Here is a 17773-nt window from a genome sequence, read left to right as displayed (position 1 = left end):
TATTTTGAATTTTGAAGTACAATGAAGAGATGATTTGGAAAAAGCTATATAAGTTATCAGTGACAACAGACCTAGACACTCCATCGAGAACAAAAAGAACAAACACAGTGTGAACATGGGACGATCCTCCTCTTCTGATTGTAACACATAAGGGCAGTTAAAGGACTGACATCAGCTCATGTCTAGAGAATATACACGTTTTAGCACTGAAACCCAGAGTCTTTAGGTAAAGAGGCGGGGCCTTTCTTTTTTTTACCCCCCTCCCCGCTGTAAAAAAAAACAAAAACAAAGGCTGAACAGGGATCTGAGCCATGCACCGGCGTTCCCTTTGTAAAGTCGTCTCATGACTGATTGTTTCGCTTCCTCCGGCCGACACGTGATCGTAATTCATCGTTTTAAAAAAGGAAAAAAAAAACAACACACACACAGAGGTGCTGATTTCGTGTCATGACAAAAATGTACAGTAAATTCCTCCGTAACAAAGTTTACAGTACTATTGACAGCAGAAGTCTTTTAAAACAGAAATGCTGTTTTGGAAATCACCCGGGCTCTTGTGAGTGAACCTCAGCACATTATAGGATTTATTAAATATCAATAAGTCCAGGACAAACATTTACATGCCTGCATGCTTTCTCACCAAAAATGGCAGCTATAGGAAAGAATGACGGCTCAGAAACAGAGCGAAAACAAACTGTAAGTGGATATAAATGTTGGTATTGTTCACCTATTAGCTCTACTGCATACACAATACCTCAGAACGTTATATACACAAACCGCATCAATCCACTCGAGTTTGATTTTTTTTTCCTCTCCTCTGTTTCATCAGTTATGTACAACCATGGTAAAAAGGAAACTTGATTGTATATCATCTAATTCTTTTTAAAAAAAGGAATTTTCGCAGTCTCTTTTTCGATTCAATTTGAAATATAAAACAGTCGAATTTCTTTTGTCGGAGCTTCCTTGCTGGCGGAAATAACAGTATAAAAAATCTTCAGTGCTGTGAATTTATGGGTTATTACCAACAGTGTACCACGGGTACGTTTTTACTGTGCTCAATAAAATCGTTCACGCCGGCCCGCCGCTACGAAAGAAGCCGCTTCATCAAAGTACTTACGTCGTTGGCCAATGTGAGAGAAAGATTTGTTATTCTACATTCAGACCTCCAGCGTTCGGCCGCGTCCCTCCCTGCTCTACTAACATCAACCTCTTGAGAATCTTCATGGGTATTTTCTTTCATTCTTTCCTTCTTTTTTTTCTTCTGGTTTTTTATTTCCTCCAGCTCCTGGTGGCCTTATCAGTACATCACTGTGGTTTTCAGGAACAGCCTTCCATCTGCAACAGAGGACACACAGGAGCCCAGAATTAGCCGACAGCCAACATCCTGCTGACGCAAAAAGCAAAGCGCTGATCAGGATGTTATTGTTGATTAAAAATGTTGCCCCCTAGACTTCGGAATTAAGAAGTTTAAATGAGAAGAACGCATGTGACTAATGACTTGATGTCTGGTGAGGTGAGCAACCCAGCTGCCATGGTGTTAGACCGCACACTTGCCGTTTACGGAGGACGTGAACTCAACTTGTAACAATACAAAAAACACAAGATGTTTTGAAGCAACAGCAAAAACTATGACACTATAGCTGTGTCCCATTTCTCACCCTAACACTTGGTTTTGCACGTTCACCTGTAAGTGCAGTGTGTCCCAATACTTCTAAGATTGAGGGCACTCGCCGTTCACCACTTGAAATGATCCCTTCAAACCCAAGGAGCTCCGGAGCTGACTTGAAACCAAGTGGGAATATGAAGTGTGGATAGATTTTCAGTATGTACTTTATTTAAAAACAATGTTGGATAGGACAATAGGGACATTTTAGTCACGAGAACTCCTCTTCCGTTTGTTGACTTTTTCTGGTATCACACGTTAGCGACCCAAATGGTCGACTGTGTCCGACAACATGAACATGTACAGTATGTGCAACAGTATGAACAAACAACAGCGGGCTAGCATCGAGGCTAACGTTAGCACCCTCATACCTCTAACAGATCTATCACCGCAACATAGCGCCGAAGCTAGCACACAGTACGGCAGCCAATGACACGTTGTCTTTGCACGTGACGTCATGAAGTGTTTCAATTCAAGTCTCAATTCTTAGGGACGTCAATCACTTCACTTCATAGTGGAGGGAACTCAGAACCAAGTGCTAGTGTTAGGGTGAGAAATGGGACACAGCCTATAAGTGTTGGTAAGTCACTTAAAATTACAGTGAGAGTCTGAAGCCTCGACATGCCAGTAAAAGTTTAAATACAAAGTATTCTGAGCCAGGTACAAATTTCATTTTGGTTTCCTTTCATTCATCCTGACATAGTCCCGTTTCTCACATCAGAAATTACGTAGCAACTCTTGGAATAGTGCCGCCCAACTGGGGGTTAGTTCCCATCGTAAGCTCTCTGGTGAGAAGTTGAGGTACAATAAGTACCAAGTGACAGGAAAGAATATTCCATGGCTTAACCCAAACCTCCAGCTTTACTTTATGTGACATGCTGCCGGTGGTGAAGGCTAAACGCTTGCTTCAGTGCAACGGCAAGCGTATCAACATGCAACGCAGAGCACCACAGACTTGTGTAACTCTGGGATGCCACTTGATAATAGTTGCTATTTCACACCTTGGAAGTGAGAACTGAGGTGGTGTGAAACAAGACGCAGTGAGAAGCATATACTGCTACTTATCGAAATAAACTTACTGTGGTGCTGCACTGGGATCTAATGTGAATTTAAAAGCCCCCGAACTCAGGATAATGCTGGACCTTTCGAGAAGCGGGGTCTGGCTGAAGTAGAAATACCTTAGTATGATACTGCAAAATATGAGGTGATGCAGTATTTTCATGAGGAATAAAATATCAGGTGATTTCCAAGGATGTGGCTGGTTCACGGGTGTGGAATTCCAGAGCTGTTTTCAGGGACTGAGACACTGGAGACAGATGACTAATGATCAAATGGTTTATGTTTCATAAAGTCTTGGCCAAGGAGCCACAGAGAACATGTCAATCATAGCTGTCCTGACAAGCTCCCCTGATAGTAAAATGTTTCTGATCCAGATGTGGGCCGGATGTACTCTGAGATTTGCTCCGCGGATCCCGTTTGAACAATGGGCCTGAATGGATCCGTTTGCTGGATCCGAAAAGGGATGTGGGCCCGTAGTAGCAAAATCAACTTAATAAATGGGCCAGATCCAGCTCAGATCCGGGCCACATCTGGCACAGATCTGGGCCACACCCGGCCTGGATCTCGGCAAAATCAGTTCGATTCAAGAGAGCAGCCACATGACTGACGTCTGGCGGATTGGTGCGGAGTCAGTTAGTCTGATCTGGACCCGGCTGCTAGTCCAGTCTCTCCCAAAAAGTTCTGGAAAACCCTCACAATAGAGTTTCTACATCAGTGTAAAGTATGACAAAAGATAAGATATCGCTCCATGAAATTTCGATCATCAGCTCATGCTGACGTCGTGGGTGCAAAGCTCATGGAAGCAGGCAGATCCGTGGTGATACGATGCTTTGAATGGAAGGTGCTGTTGCCCACCGTGCTATGATGGTGAAGTTGCACCCTTTATCACACTCTTACTTCCTTGCGAGATCACAATTCCAACTAAGTGAGGAACACTGCAGGTGTTAGCATAGCACACGCTTAACACATCTCCGCTGATCCACCTGTTCAAACACGCTGCTCCTCTAAGTGACAGTCCTCTCCTGGAAATAATGTCGATTGAAAGCGGCGTGCATTCCCCTTCCCCGTTATCTGCCCACACCTCCAACCAAACCAGCTTTGTCCATTTCCGCTGCGCGCTCTTGTCTGAGCGCTCGCCTACAGCGCTGCTCAGGCGCCGAGCTGGTAAAAGCATCTGTTAGGCGATGCTCAGAAGCGTGTTTGACGTTTATTATCTTCACATTTCCTCCGCTGCAGAGAGGCCATCCTCTCCGCGGCTCTATGGCGGCGCGGCCTAAATAATTGAATGGTAAAGACAACTGCACACAAAGAGAATTTAGCACCAGCAGTTGTCTGACATGACATCCAACACTTGACTCCTGCTCCAGAGAGACGTGCAGGATACGTCCTCCACTGCCTTCCATTTACACCTGGCTCCATCTTTCACAAACGTTTCCACACGGATGCCTCGCCTTTATCCATCTAGCCACCTTGGTTCAGGTTTTGACCTGAGCTACAAGCTAACTCAGACATACGCACATCTATATATGTTCCTTATAAATGCTCGTGTGATTTGAAAAGGAGGAAAGCAGCGATCGGATGCTGTTAAAGAGGCTAAACAGAGCAGTTAATCTTCAACATGAACACGCGCTGCAGCTCCTGCGCGAAGTGCAGTACAGTACATAAAATCATTTCCTCAAATAATCCACAGTGAATAATAATGTTTTGTGGTGTTTAATTGAAAACGAAGTGCCTGGTGTCACAAACTAGAACTGATGAGGATTCTCTGAAACGTCATTGAAACTGCAGCGATCGGCTTTACCAAAGCAGAAAATGTAGGAAGAGGGCGCTCAAGTGTGGCAAGGAGGTCGATTAAAGGACTTAATTTGGAAAGTCAGAGCTGGAAAATAGAGAGGTTGTGAGATTAAATAAGTAGCCGAGGAGATGTCGAAGAGTGAGGAGCACGAATCATGAAAGGAAATTGGATTCAGTGCTTTGAGACAAGAGACAGTTGTGGCAAACCAAGATGCATGCGACGGCTGCCGACCTAATTGATTGTATTATAGTGAGTCTTATAAAGAGCTTGTGGTGACGTCAACAACAACCTACCATGGGAATGATGTAAAAATGTCTTGAAAAGAAACAAAAAAATCAAGAGGATAAAATGAAAATTATTACTGCTATTAATTGTACTATTATAAATAATAACAATATTATAATAATAGACTAGTAAATGGCAATTACACTAGATTTGTGGATACTACAGTTTGAATGTTTATATTTATTTATTTATATTTATTATATGAATTCATACTATATCATTTCAAATTACATTAAACGATAACAATAACAATTAACACATCAAAATATTATCAGAAAAAATAAGCATTCCGCAATGGTAAGCATGTTTGTAGAAAATGCAAAATAAAAAAAAAACTTCAAATTAACCAATTGATTGAGACATTGACATTAAAATTTCCCCCAAAAGTGTTTCACTGGAGTCAGACAAAAGGCTAGAAGATAATAGATAATAAGATAGAAGACAATATGAGTGTCCTGACTCAAAGAACATTTCACAGATTTGTACAATAAATTCAGATTTCATATGATCTTTGAAACCAGACACCATGACAGAACAAAGCAAACGTCCTGGTTTCACTTCGACGTCCATGGGGTCGGATAAACAAAGTCAGCGGGTCACAGATGGCCCGCGGGCCACACTTTGAGCCCCTAATCTGTCATTTCTACATGAAGTCTTTCAGTGGTGTGTTCGCTGGCACACGATCGGTGGCTGATATTTGAGGCACATTACGAGCGGCATATTCAAGTCGCACGTCAAAGTACACGTACGAACGTGAATGCTGTTTTTGCTTTGTGTGGTTGCAGGGCAGATAAATATTTCACCATTGAACAAGAGTGAGTCAGTGTGTAAAACAAAAGCATTTGTGTGTGTTTAGAGAGGAAGTGTGTGTTGTAGGGGGCGTAACAGTGTCAGTGGAGGAGGTGACGGAGGTGGTGGTGGCGGGTTACTGGGAGTATAAACACACAGGCTAATTACCCCGCACCGCCGTAGGTCTCTGAGGCACTGCGCTCTGGATGCTGCTGTTCAAGCAAGAAACACCAAGTTCCGTGTAAAAGTCATTACGGCACGAGCACATGAAGCCGTGGAGGGGGTCCGTCGTCGTGTTTACAGCGGGAGCCCACACGTCACCAGCTCTCAAATAATTCGCCTCGTCCGAAAACAAAAAAAAGTTTCATCACAATGTGTTTTTTTAAATTGAAAATCCTGACGAAAAGTTCATTACAGAGAATCCATATTTCATTAGATGCTAAATAAAACAAAGGGACATTTTTTTTTTTGGCTTCTCTCAGCACAAAATTCCTCTGAAAGATTAATTAATACATGTAAATTATGCAAATTATGCCCATGCAAATATTTTATGAAGACAATTAAGGGATCCATTAATTACAGCCTTTTTTGCTTCAGTGACATTCATTCATTTAATTTTAATTTCACTTTAACTGTTTTGATGTTTAATCTTGCAACAAAGAACTTTATCTTTGCGCGCGGGGCTCGCGTAAACTCCACGAACACGTGGAGCGGGAAGCGTGCGGGGGTCGGGTGGAGGGGTGGGGTGCAGGGCGGAGGGGTGGGGGGGGGCGTCAGATAGCGCGGGAAGATAGTTGGGAGCGCCTGGTTGCCAGGCGAGGTACAGTCCCAGTCGCTCGTCTGCCAGCGAAAAGGCCGACATTTCCCACTTGGACCCGTTTCAAAACACTGTAAAAGCAATTAATAAACACAAGCTCTGTTAATATTGCAGAATTAGAGAAGTGTGACAAAAGACAAATAGAAATAATTAGTTCTCTAAAATTATGCCCTCATTATTTCTCCCCCCCCCCCCCCCCCCCACACCCCCCTCCTTGTTTCTCTCCCAGAGTTTGGCGAGGAGACTCTACCGACACATTTCTCTTGGCTTCCACGCCAGTGATAGGCTTGTTTTCCCCCCATTCGCTCGTGTAATTTATCAACATCATTTTTTGCCATTTGAGGTTAATTATACAGCGAGGCTCGCCGAGCAGAGCGGAGGAGACATGGGTGGCAGACAAATGCTTCTCTAATTGAAGAAAAACACAAAAGTGCAGCCTGTTATTCAGTTCCCTGCCTCGGTTTGACACTTGAAAGCGACGATATGAATGATAGGGAGCAGAAAAACCACAGGCTCTGTCACGCTCACACTTGGAAATCAACATCATCGAGATATGAACTCAAGCCACGGTTTTCACAGCCTCATATCTGCAGGAGGACATGAAATGGACGCAGTGAAATGTACAGTCAAAAAGAGGGGATCATTCCTTGCATTTCATTCTTTCAGTCGTCGAAGTCCCTTTTGGATTTTTCTTTGCTTTTCTGGCTTTTATTTTTACAATTGTTATTGTTATCATTTGGTCGATATCCCTACACAATAGTTCCATGACAGCGTCTGCGCTCCAGCTCGACTTGATAACATCTACATCTTCGATAACCTGAACTTGTAATGTCCACTCAATATTGCTTTTTATGACCTTTTGGATTACAAAACCAATAAAAAACATTTTGATAAAAAAAAGAGGGCATCGTTCCTTTCATTTCTTTCTTTCAGTCTTTGAAGTCCCTTTGGATATCTCAGGATTTTTCTTTGTTTTTCTGGCTTTTATTTTTACAATTGTTATTGTTATCATTTGGTCGATATCTCTACACAATAGTTCTATGACAGCGTCTGTGCTCCAGCTCGACTTGATAACATCTACAAGAGCTCCATGTTCTGGTGATCATGCATAGTTTTTAGGCTGGTGAGGCGAGGGTTGGTTTATTTGTCGTTGTTTTTGTTGAAATTCAGGTAACAACTTCTGAAGATATTTTGCAGTTTTGTTTTTTTTTCGATAACATCAACTTGTAATGTACATTGTAATGTGTTTTTATGACCTTTTGGATTAGAAAACCAATAAAAACATTTTGATAAAAAAAGAGGGCATCATTCCTTTCATTTCACTCTTTCAGTCTTTGAAGTCCCTTTGGATATCTCATGATTTTTCTTTGTTTTTCTGGGTTTTAATTTGTATATAATTGTTGTAATAATTGTTATTATTATTATTTGGTCGATATCTCTACACAATATTTCTATGACAAAGTCTGTGCTCCAGCTCGACTTAATAACATCTACATCTTCGATAACCTGAACTTGTAATGTCCACTCAATATTGCTTTTTATGACCGTTTGTATTAGAAACCCAATAAAAACATTTTGATAAAAAAAACGAGGGTATCATTTACTTTAAGAGTTTAAATGATGACATATGGATTTCCTTCCCAGAATGCATTTAAATATCTGTTCTCTAACAAGACATGAAAGGGTTAACGAAGTTCTTCTTGCGCACAAAGCAGAATTTCCACAGCAATTTCCACGCCGCAGATAAATTGGGACTTTGTGGCGCTGATAAGGCCGAGCAGACGCGGCCCATTAAAGGAAGACGTTTGGAGTGATAATGAGTATATTCAACCTCGGCAAGGTGTCTGGTCTCTGTGTAAACACAGATAGCAGGCTGTCTACCGAGGTTATCGCCCGGATCACCCTTCCCCAAACACGCACGGCGCCCCCAAGGCTAACAAACAAACAAACCATTAAAAATGTACAAGGCTTATTCATAAAATGGATTGATTTGGCCTCTTTTATGACTATCAAAGGGGGGATTGCACTGCTTTTTGTTGGTTTTATGACTCATTAGCGATTCCCACACGGTAAACAAGCCGCGTCTTTCGCTCCGAATTAAAGTTTGTTTCACTGTCTGCACCAAATTTCCTCAAAGATCAGTTTCCTGAAAGCGTGGCTGTGACTAAAAGGCATGTCAGGGATAGAAAAAAACCCAACAAAAAACATAATTATTTGAACAGGAAACCAATGATCTTGACCTGGTGGTGTGGCCCAGATGGTGAGCTGTGTGTGTGAACAGCAGGCACAGAAGCACTAATGTTCTAAACTGAAGTGTGTGTGTAAAAGAGCGGGAGGAGGGGTAAAAGAGAGAGATTTATTGTCTCATCTGAGCTCCTGTACCTTGTATTGTCCTTTCAGCATCTGTTCTTCCACTGCTGCGGTCACTCTCCATCTCCGGGGTCAGAGAGTCTGCGAGAAGAGAGGGATCGCCGCCGTTAAACATCCCTGTCATCCACCCATCAGCCGCCTCGCGGCATCACTCATTCACAACTAGCCATTGCTCTGATCTATGCGTGCCAGTGTGTGTTTTGGAGGGATGAAACGTCCGTGAGATTGGTTTCAACTGTGGAGCAGAAAAATGAGGCGCCGCAAAACTTTCCAGATTTAAACTTTGGAAACAAACTGTTTGCAGATGAACCGACGGCATCGAGAGTCATGTTATCTGCTCACTTCAAGAGTCTAAAACCTCCATAGATGAGCTTGTCTGGGGTCTCAACTTCATGTCCTCCTCCATCCATGGAGCTCACTGGTTCTCCCATCTGACTCCTTCACTTTACACCAAACCTCTCTATGACAGACTGTTTCCAATCTCTCTAGACAAACTCAGTCTCATGGCTTCTCACTATTGTCTCCACCCTGCCTGCACTCTCTTCTTCACCTCCCCTATATCAGTCCTTTACTCTGGATGACTGACTCAAATCCCACAACTGCTCTCATTGCCACTGCATCTTCACTGGTTCACTCTTGCCTCCAGAACTCATGTATTCTTGCACTTTGAAAGTACACAAAACTATCTATCTATCTATCTATCTATCTATCTATCTATCTATCTATCTATCTATATTAAGCACACACGTTATACATATTACACCACAAAAATGGATCTGAGAACAGAACTGACCTCTGTTATCTCCTATTTGGGTCATTCATTCTGCATGTATTTGTGAAGTGATTTATTTTTCTTTTTACTGTTTTTCGAATCAAATCACTCTGGGTATCAACACTTAGTTTGTAAATCTAGTGTCATGACAAACCTTACTACATGAACAGTGGTGGAGAAACGTTTTCAAACACCTCATGCATTCTACAAACATTAATATGATGATGTCATGTTTGACCACATTCCTTGCTATTTGTTGACTTTCATACTAACAATGTTGAGAATTGACACATTGTTACTGTGCAGAATTCAGTTTTGCTTGTTTTTCTTGTAAGTAAAAATGTAAAAAAATCAATTGTTTGTATTTGTTTGTGTCTTTTTAATGCAGCCACAACTTTTGAAACTTCTTAGCAAAGTTACCAAAAGTCAAATAACCCACAGTGTGCTGAGCTTGTGCAACTGTGCGGTCAAAGCGGCAAGTCGTATCTGTTCCTTGTTACATTATCGACATTTCCTGAAATTTCTTTGAAACTTCTCAAGTTATTTTGCTAATATACGGCTAAAAAAACTGTCAACTTTTTGGGCAGAAGTAATAAACAAGTGAACCACCAGAAACGTTGCTGATGGTGTCTGCAACTGATTCATTATTCAATACTGTACGTATTAAATTAGCACTGAATTATTCCATCAGCCAAATCTTGATAAACTAATCTGGCATTAATGGGTGAGGGCAGATTTCTTGAAAAAATGAAAACTGCTCACTTTCCGCGCCCCTGGAGTAAAACGCAAAACTGAAAGTGGAATGCAAATGCGGGGAGTCTGACCGTTAAGTGAACGCATGCTGTCCGTGGGCGACGGCTGCTTCAAAGTCTGCTCAACCTGCTCTCTCCGCTTGGATTCGTACTCCAGCGCTTCCTGGAGTTTCCTCTTGGCCTTCTTCTCCTTCTTCAGTCGCTTCTGAATGATTGCTGGAACAAGACAAAAAGCCATGAGCTCTGGGTCGAATTAGTCGCATTGCAAGTCGAGGGACGTTCAGCTCATCGCTTATTCCCTTAAAACAACACAAATGAATTACACTTTTAAACATGTAAAAGATGCTTGCTTTGAAAAGGAAAATATGTTGCCAGCGACTGGTGCAGAGCGCTGGGGGGATTTAAAGCCAATAAAGGAATGGAAATAATTCTTCGTTCTCATTAAAGATAAACGGCGGCAGTTTAGTTGGAGCTGATGCATTTAACATGAGCCTCGGCGTGAATTTCTCGGAGTGTGTTTTTTCGACGGCCGTCCTGACGGAGGAAAGCCCACGCTCAGCAGATGACAACAACACGTGTCCGTGATTCCAGAAGAACAAACATTAAACATGCATGTGGAAGTGTGCGCGCGTGTGTGTGTGTGTGTGCACTTTGAGGAGGAGTCTTCTCGACATGATTCCCGTGAAAACCCGAGCAACCCAGCCAGCTGACAGGGTGGTGGAATGCCAGGCCTTCCTCAGTACCTCTGTTCTTCTGCTCCATGGCGAGCTGCTTTTCCAGAGTCTCCCTCAGCTCTCGCTCTCTGAAGAGCTCCATCTTCAGCTCCGTCTTCTCCAGCTGCACCTGCTTCTCCTGAGCGCGAGCGTTGTCGATAGCAACTTTGAGCAGACCCTGCATGCAAACACACACTTCAGCCAAATGGATTCAAACACATTAGAGGTGGAGGAACGGTGAAGAGGGAAAGAGCTGAAGAGATGTGGGTTGTTCAAGAGACTCCAGATGGAATACCAAGCCGGGACCCAGCAGGAAACCAGTGGAACTGCGACCTGAACCAGCTCAAGAATTTAACCTGGCTGCCATCAATTACGTGACTTATAAAAAACATCAATATAGAGAAAAAAAATGTATCTTGTGAGACCAATCTACAGCAAAAGTTTGTTCCATAAAAGCTGGGTTAAAATGTAGCAGAAAAAATATTGCTCATTTTGGACGGTTAAAGCACTTGGATCGATGTTTGGAATGTCAGACCATCCTTCGTGAGAGCTTCACAAACAACATTGTTTTTCAGTTATTTCCATCTTTTGGTTGATCCGTGAGCGAGATAAACACTGGCACATTCAAACACCAACACTGTCAACATTACTCTGACCATCAGTACCACATATACTGTCTTCCACTGTCTACATCTCAATCCTCCACAAACACTGCATCGACTAATTGTTGATTCATTCTGACCTCAATTTGTGGCTTAATCTCAATTTTACGCTCGGCTTCCCTCTCTTGATTTGTAGAAAGAATATCTCAAAGTGACAGTCATTACTGCAGACGACTCAGTAGATTATTGGGAGCAATTACCACGCGTGCAGGAAAACCCTGGTGAGAGCACCAGACGGGCCGGACGCCAGACAAACACGCCCTCATCTTACAGCTCAAGTGCATAAGATACATACATAAAAACTTTATAGCTTTATAAGAACTGTAAAAGTGACTTTAAACTCCATATTCTCCATATTTATGATAACAAGCATTCACTTATCTACATTTATTTTTCACTTTTTCTATGCTTTTATAAGAGCAATGTGCTGTTATAAAGTCTGAGCAGCCAGGTGGTCTCTCTCTCGCAGACAGCGTGGTTTTGACTAAACATGGCTCAACTGGCCGTCTAGCTAAAAGCAACTTGCTTAAAAAAAAAACATTGCAGCAACACCGCCCTCTGTCTGTCGCACTCCTCAGTGATCGCATCCCTGTGTGTGCTCTCTGTTTTCAAAAACCGAATTTTTTAACTCCACAAACCGACCAAGAATTTTTTACCGAGAAGCCTGCTTTAGTCTTGAACCAAGAGGAGGAGCTACAGTGGTGAATACGCTCTGTGTTTGGGCAGCAGCAACTTTTCTAGCTAGCTACCGTGTGAACAGTTAGACGTACACAAAGTCCTGCTTCCCTGCTTTCATATAGTGTTTGAATACCTTGTGCAGGACAAACCGAGTTACAGAACTCCATCATTGATTCTACCCATTGACAAAAGTACATCGAACGATAATAAATATTTTAAAGAAATACATTAGCATCATGTACAGATTGTTGTTCATGGTCAAAGAAGTCAGAGCCGGTGGTTACCTGGATGTTGGTGAGGAGGGTCTCTATTGACGACAGGCCGTCTGGGAAGAGGAAGGGCGAGGGGAAGCCAGGGGGCAGCGCCTGTCCGGCCAGTGACAACCTCTCGTAACTGTCTCTGGCTGTCGGGGTGCACATGGTGTTGTCCTCTGCGAAGAAAGGGAGCGTTTAATCGCACACAGAGAAGGATCTCACTGACTCAATAATACTTCGCTCTGCTAGCAATGTGGGTCTGGGGTCAGCTCTCAGCTCTGAGTCCAGTTGGTGCGTCGTCATTATGACGGCAATTAAAGCGAATCCTCCGTTCACAGTGTGTAACAGGGTCGTCAAATAAACACTGAAGCATCTCTAGATGTCCATAAAAAACCACATTGAAACTCTGGAATCGTTTAACCAGACTGTTCTGAAGCCAGCGGCAGGTGCCTGATCTCTGACCAGAAACGTCCCGCTCAGCTTTGTTAGCAACGATTGTCTCTTTCCTCAGGATTAGATTTGAGGTTCGGCAATATCGTTCAAGACATAAATCCTGCTTCCTTCATTTGAAATATGTCATGTGGTCAGGAAAAAAAAGACACGAGCAGGTCTGTGGTTTTGATCTCTGAGTGTTTCCTTATGGATGCACACGCTCGTGTTTGTCCAATCAAAGATGACATCATCCTCCATTCATCAGGAACAGTGAAGTCGGACTGTGCCATCTGCTGTCCAGCCTCGACACCAAACCTCAGAGGAGAGGAAGGCAGGCAGGACACAGATACAGTCTGGTCAGTGTAAGACCCTGGACGCAAGCTACGTCCACCCATTCCACCCAGCAAGGCATTCGCAACTTGTTCAAGATGAGAACAAGGTCACGAACTTCATGGTTCAAAGTAAACAATGGATTCCAAACAGATTATGTCATGTCAGGAAAATTGAAGTTCAGACTCTTCCCACTTCTTTCAAACATCACATGCAAGAGAAACATCCGCCGGTGATTTCAAATGTGGCACTACAACACAAACCATTTTTTATTAAGCTTATTTGGTGCTTTGAAAGTTTCAAATTAAAGCAGTAAAATTGAATACAAATGTTTTTTAATGTAGGTTAAGGAGTTTTAAAAATCCTATGATAGAAAAAATTGAAAAGAGGAAAAAATGTGTTCTAAAATTTTGGGGAAAAAAAGAGTTCAGACTCAAACAAACAAACAAATAAATGAAATTAAAAATGAAATTAATGGTCTGACTAAATTGCTCTCATGAAAGCAGCAAACTATTAAATCAAAAATGAACTTTTTTTTGGTAAAATATCTGAAGAATGAAAATGATTTTTATTATAAGGGTGAAAAAAAATTTAAGCAGATTTATTTCCGCCCAATATTTTCTATAGTAATAATTATAATATTAATAAAAATGTATTATTTAATGTTCAGAATTATTCTTCATTTCGACTTGGTGTCCATATTGACTCCCACATTCCCTTCCAAATTATGGCTCTCTTCTAAATTCGCATTGAAGACCTCAAGCAGCAGCAAGGCGTCAGAAACAATGTCACCGAAGGAGCGACTCTCTCCCTCCTCTACATACCTAAACACCCTTGAAACTTGGCGTGATCATCAAATTTGACAAAAGCAGTCGACACAGAAGCCTGGTGAATAATGTGGAGCCGGGCGGCGCACGCATCCACCTCTGCTCCCTCCTATCTGTTTGTGTGGCAGGCGGAATCTTGTACAAACAGCGAGCGGTGCCGAACAGCTCTGCCTCCCCCTCCCATCAATATTCACCGACGCCAGCCAAGTGCCGAGAACAGCTGGTCCTACATTAATTAGTTTAAAGTATTTATTTCACCCATCCTCAGAGCAGATTGAGCAAAAAACATTGGAGATTATTTCAAGCATCTGCAAATGCCCTGGAAACATCTTGGGCGCCAAAACCCGAGTGTTGGGCTCTGCAGTTTAGGATTGTAATTTGGACTTTTCTTTTCCTGAGAGGAGCAGGAGACGCTGAAATATGCACGGCGGCTCCGCGGAGAGCATAAACAACCTTGCTACTTTTTCAAATGGAGTTCGCTGCCGTTGATTCATTAGAATGGATGGCTGCCTAATGGATTAAAATGTGTTTATAATTTGACTTCATGGAAATAATGAATCGCCGACTTTTAAGAAGCCGTCGATGATTTGTTTGGTTTTTACGGGCTGCGGGAAAGGAGGAGAAAAAAACAAAAAAAAAAGGCGGGCGGCGGCGTATTTTATCTCAATGAAACATCTCATCAAAGATCAAAAGCATTAGCTTTGGCTGCGGCTCAGGTTGATAGAGATGTATGGCGTACATTAGGTGCGTGCATCAACCACCTCCAATAAAATCACCATAAGAGCCAGAGACGTGAGTAGACCTCGGGGAAAGGTCCGCCATTGTAGCTTTGTAATTGATTTGTACTGTAGGCACTTTGTCCCTTATTTAGAGCTGGCATTAATCATAAATCATTGCTTTAACAAACTCTGGCTTCCCACTCAGCAGGCCTCCCCTCAACACAACGTGGGATCACAGGGAATATTTGATGGCTTTGTTGCAGCGGAAACAACCTGTCATGCTCAGGGAGAAGCGAGCGCCGTGCTTTTTGTTCGACAGCCTACCACGCCGCACCGTCTTGTCGGCTCCCTCCCGGAGCAGCCCGACGTTCGGAGGAGCGGCGTCAGTCGGGATAATCAAAGCGGCACAGTTTGAAAACACACAAATGACTCCTCTGCTGTGAGCAGGGGTGAGCTGCGGCCCCTCCGAGTCGGAGGCCATGGTTCTCAACAGGAAACAAATAGAATGCTTACTCAAGTTGGGAACGAGTCTTTGCCTCAAGTCGAGAAGTTTCAATATCTGAGGGTCTTGTTCGTGATGGTACGATGGAGCGTGAGCTGAATCGGAGAGAACGAAAATACCGTCATTCACTGTGGAAGGAGAAGAGCTGCTGACATGTGTTGGGTGCTGGCAGGACTAAGAGACGAGGCCGCGGGGACCGTCGACCACTTCACAGCTGGAGAGGAGCTGCTGCTCCTGTAGTAGGAGCTGGAGAGAACGTGTGATGAGGGGGAGGAAGAGTGATGGGTGAAAAACAGTCACAGGCAAAGAAGAGAGTGAAGGCAGGGTGGAGAAGTGGAGACTGCTATGATGTCAAGTTAAAGGGACGCTATTTAGGACAGTAGGGGTCACTGCCATGAGCAAGGGTGTGGAACTCACAATAGGGGGCTAAGATCATAAACACAAAGATCAGGGCTGAACAAAACACTTCAAACCGTCACTCCTTTAAAGCAGCAGTGGGACCGTTTCGGATTCAATGAAATATTGCGCAGTAAATGTTACATTGCACATTTTTAACCAATCAAAGACCTGCTCAGATGTGGGGGCGTGACTTAGATGCACGTTCCCATCACTTCAACTGCTGTAAGAAGTCGCAAGCCATGTGACGGAAAGAGGGTATTCCAGATAGGCGACAACAGCTTGGAGGGCAAAGTCGCCAAAGAGGAGGAAGGTGATATCGGAACAGAGGCAAGCCAATGGAGTATCGGACTACAAACAAGGCAAAACCCACACAAACATCGACAGTGCCTTTCCGAAACAAACAGAACTTCGGCATTGCGAGGGTCTGAATCTGGATCCTCCTGGACAGTTACACAACCAAATCCATGATACTGCAACAACTGTTCTATCTGTTGAGCAGATACGTTACGCTATCAGGTGACAGCAGCAAGCGGCTACCAAGCTGCTAGCTAACGCTTGCGAATAGCGCTTGATCATAGCTGTAGTTCCAAGAAAAAAAACCCATCACGGATGGCGCAGCTTCTCAATGTAGAAATAAAACTAGTCTCAAAAACCCTTGGTGGGGAACCGCCTCGGTTCAGATGAGACCCCGCCTCTTTTTTCTGAAAAGCTTCAATCTTAGCTGAATTATCTGGGTGCTCAGTGCAAGTCTACTGCATTTCATTTTGAGAAAACAGTCTCACAGGCCACAAAAAATGAGTCGGTGGCCACGATCCTGGAGTTTGATAGTTGTTTTAGAGGCTCAGGAAGAAGAGTTAGTGGGGTCAATGATGAAGGGGCTCAGGTTTTCGCCAGAAACTAGGAACTCTACACGTGCAGGAGCAGAAAAGGTTCATGAACATAAAGTAGTGTCTGCACCTGAAACTTCTTTGTATTTTTCAAACTCTTCCTTATAGCACGTTTCACCAATATGGTGGTGTCATCTGCATATTGACAAATTTGGATTTCATCCTGCCCCATTTTAATACCTCTAAGATCTTTAGTGAAGGATGACTTCAGTCTGAATGATGAATAAATCATGTACTTTGAACTGTGGAATTACAGTAACAAGGTCGACAGTCTATACACAAATTTAACCAGCGCTAACTATGTAAACGTTCATCTTCCAAACAAGCTGGTTCATCTTGAGCACAAAAGTTCAGGCTGACAGTAAAACAAATCAGGCGTCGGGTTCAAGGATCCTTCGAATCTAATCTGCCCCTTAGTACATTGCTGTTGTAGTGTCTTTCCCTCCACCATCATGAGCTGCTTCCTTGCTGCAGCAAAGCGCTGGCGTGTGTTTGCATGTTTCTTCCTCACCATGGCTTTAGAATCATTGACTTTAACTTAATTACAGCGACAGGCGCTGGGAGTGATGGGCTGGCGGAATGAGTCGCTCTGTTTCCAGGTGATATTTCTCCACCAGCCAGGCTGCCAGCAGCAGCAGCTGTGACAGCCTCTTGTGCTCCCAGCTCGCCGAGAGGTGCATCACAGGCCCCCAAATATGAAATACAGTGTGGAAAAACACTCGCAGGTCACCCCCGTCACAAATAACATTTCACGCACAACTGTTTCAGCGGATAATAGGAGCCACAAATAAAAATGGGACGCTGTAAATACAATACATTCTGAATGAAATGCCATAATTTAAAAGCACGCCGCCCTTCGTCCCCGCGTCCTCCTCCTCCAGCCCGCTCTCAATAGCTGCAGAGGGAGTCCTTGACAGTGTGCTAGCAATGATGAATCACCTATCCAGTTAATTTTCTCACTCCTTATGTGTTGTGCTGCTAAAACAAGGGCCCAGGAATTGACTTGACAAACTATGGATGTTAAAAAAAATGTCACTTGCTGGGATCTGGGCTTATCTCCAATTTACATGT

At 43.2% G+C, this 17773-nt stretch overlaps 1 protein-coding gene across 2 annotated transcripts in view; it reads right to left on the bottom strand.

Moving 5' to 3' along the window:
- The window catches only part of dachd (dachshund d), a 185864-nt gene continuing 168091 nt past the window's right edge, over nucleotides 1–17773 (bottom strand). Inside the window, exons 9-14 of one of the 2 annotated variants that reach the window (XM_053876330.1) lie at nucleotides 15428–15511; nucleotides 12637–12782; nucleotides 11043–11190; nucleotides 10372–10515; nucleotides 8788–8856; nucleotides 1–1332 (exon numbers count right to left, since the gene is read on the bottom strand). In XM_053876330.1, the coding sequence (XP_053732305.1) occupies nucleotides 1295–1332; nucleotides 8788–8856; nucleotides 10372–10515; nucleotides 11043–11190; nucleotides 12637–12782; nucleotides 15428–15511 (629 nt within the window). In that variant the 3' untranslated portion in view covers nucleotides 1–1294. The remainder of the gene's footprint in view (nucleotides 1333–8787; nucleotides 8857–10371; nucleotides 10516–11042; nucleotides 11191–12636; nucleotides 12783–15427; nucleotides 15512–17773) is intronic. The other variant, XM_053876331.1, reaches the window with a different exon arrangement.

This window comes from Synchiropus splendidus, chromosome 10, assembly GCF_027744825.2.
Source record: "Synchiropus splendidus isolate RoL2022-P1 chromosome 10, RoL_Sspl_1.0, whole genome shotgun sequence".
In the NCBI taxonomy this organism is placed as follows: Eukaryota; Metazoa; Chordata; class Actinopteri; order Syngnathiformes; family Callionymidae; genus Synchiropus; species Synchiropus splendidus.
This window is presented reverse-complemented; position numbering and strand designations above follow the sequence as displayed.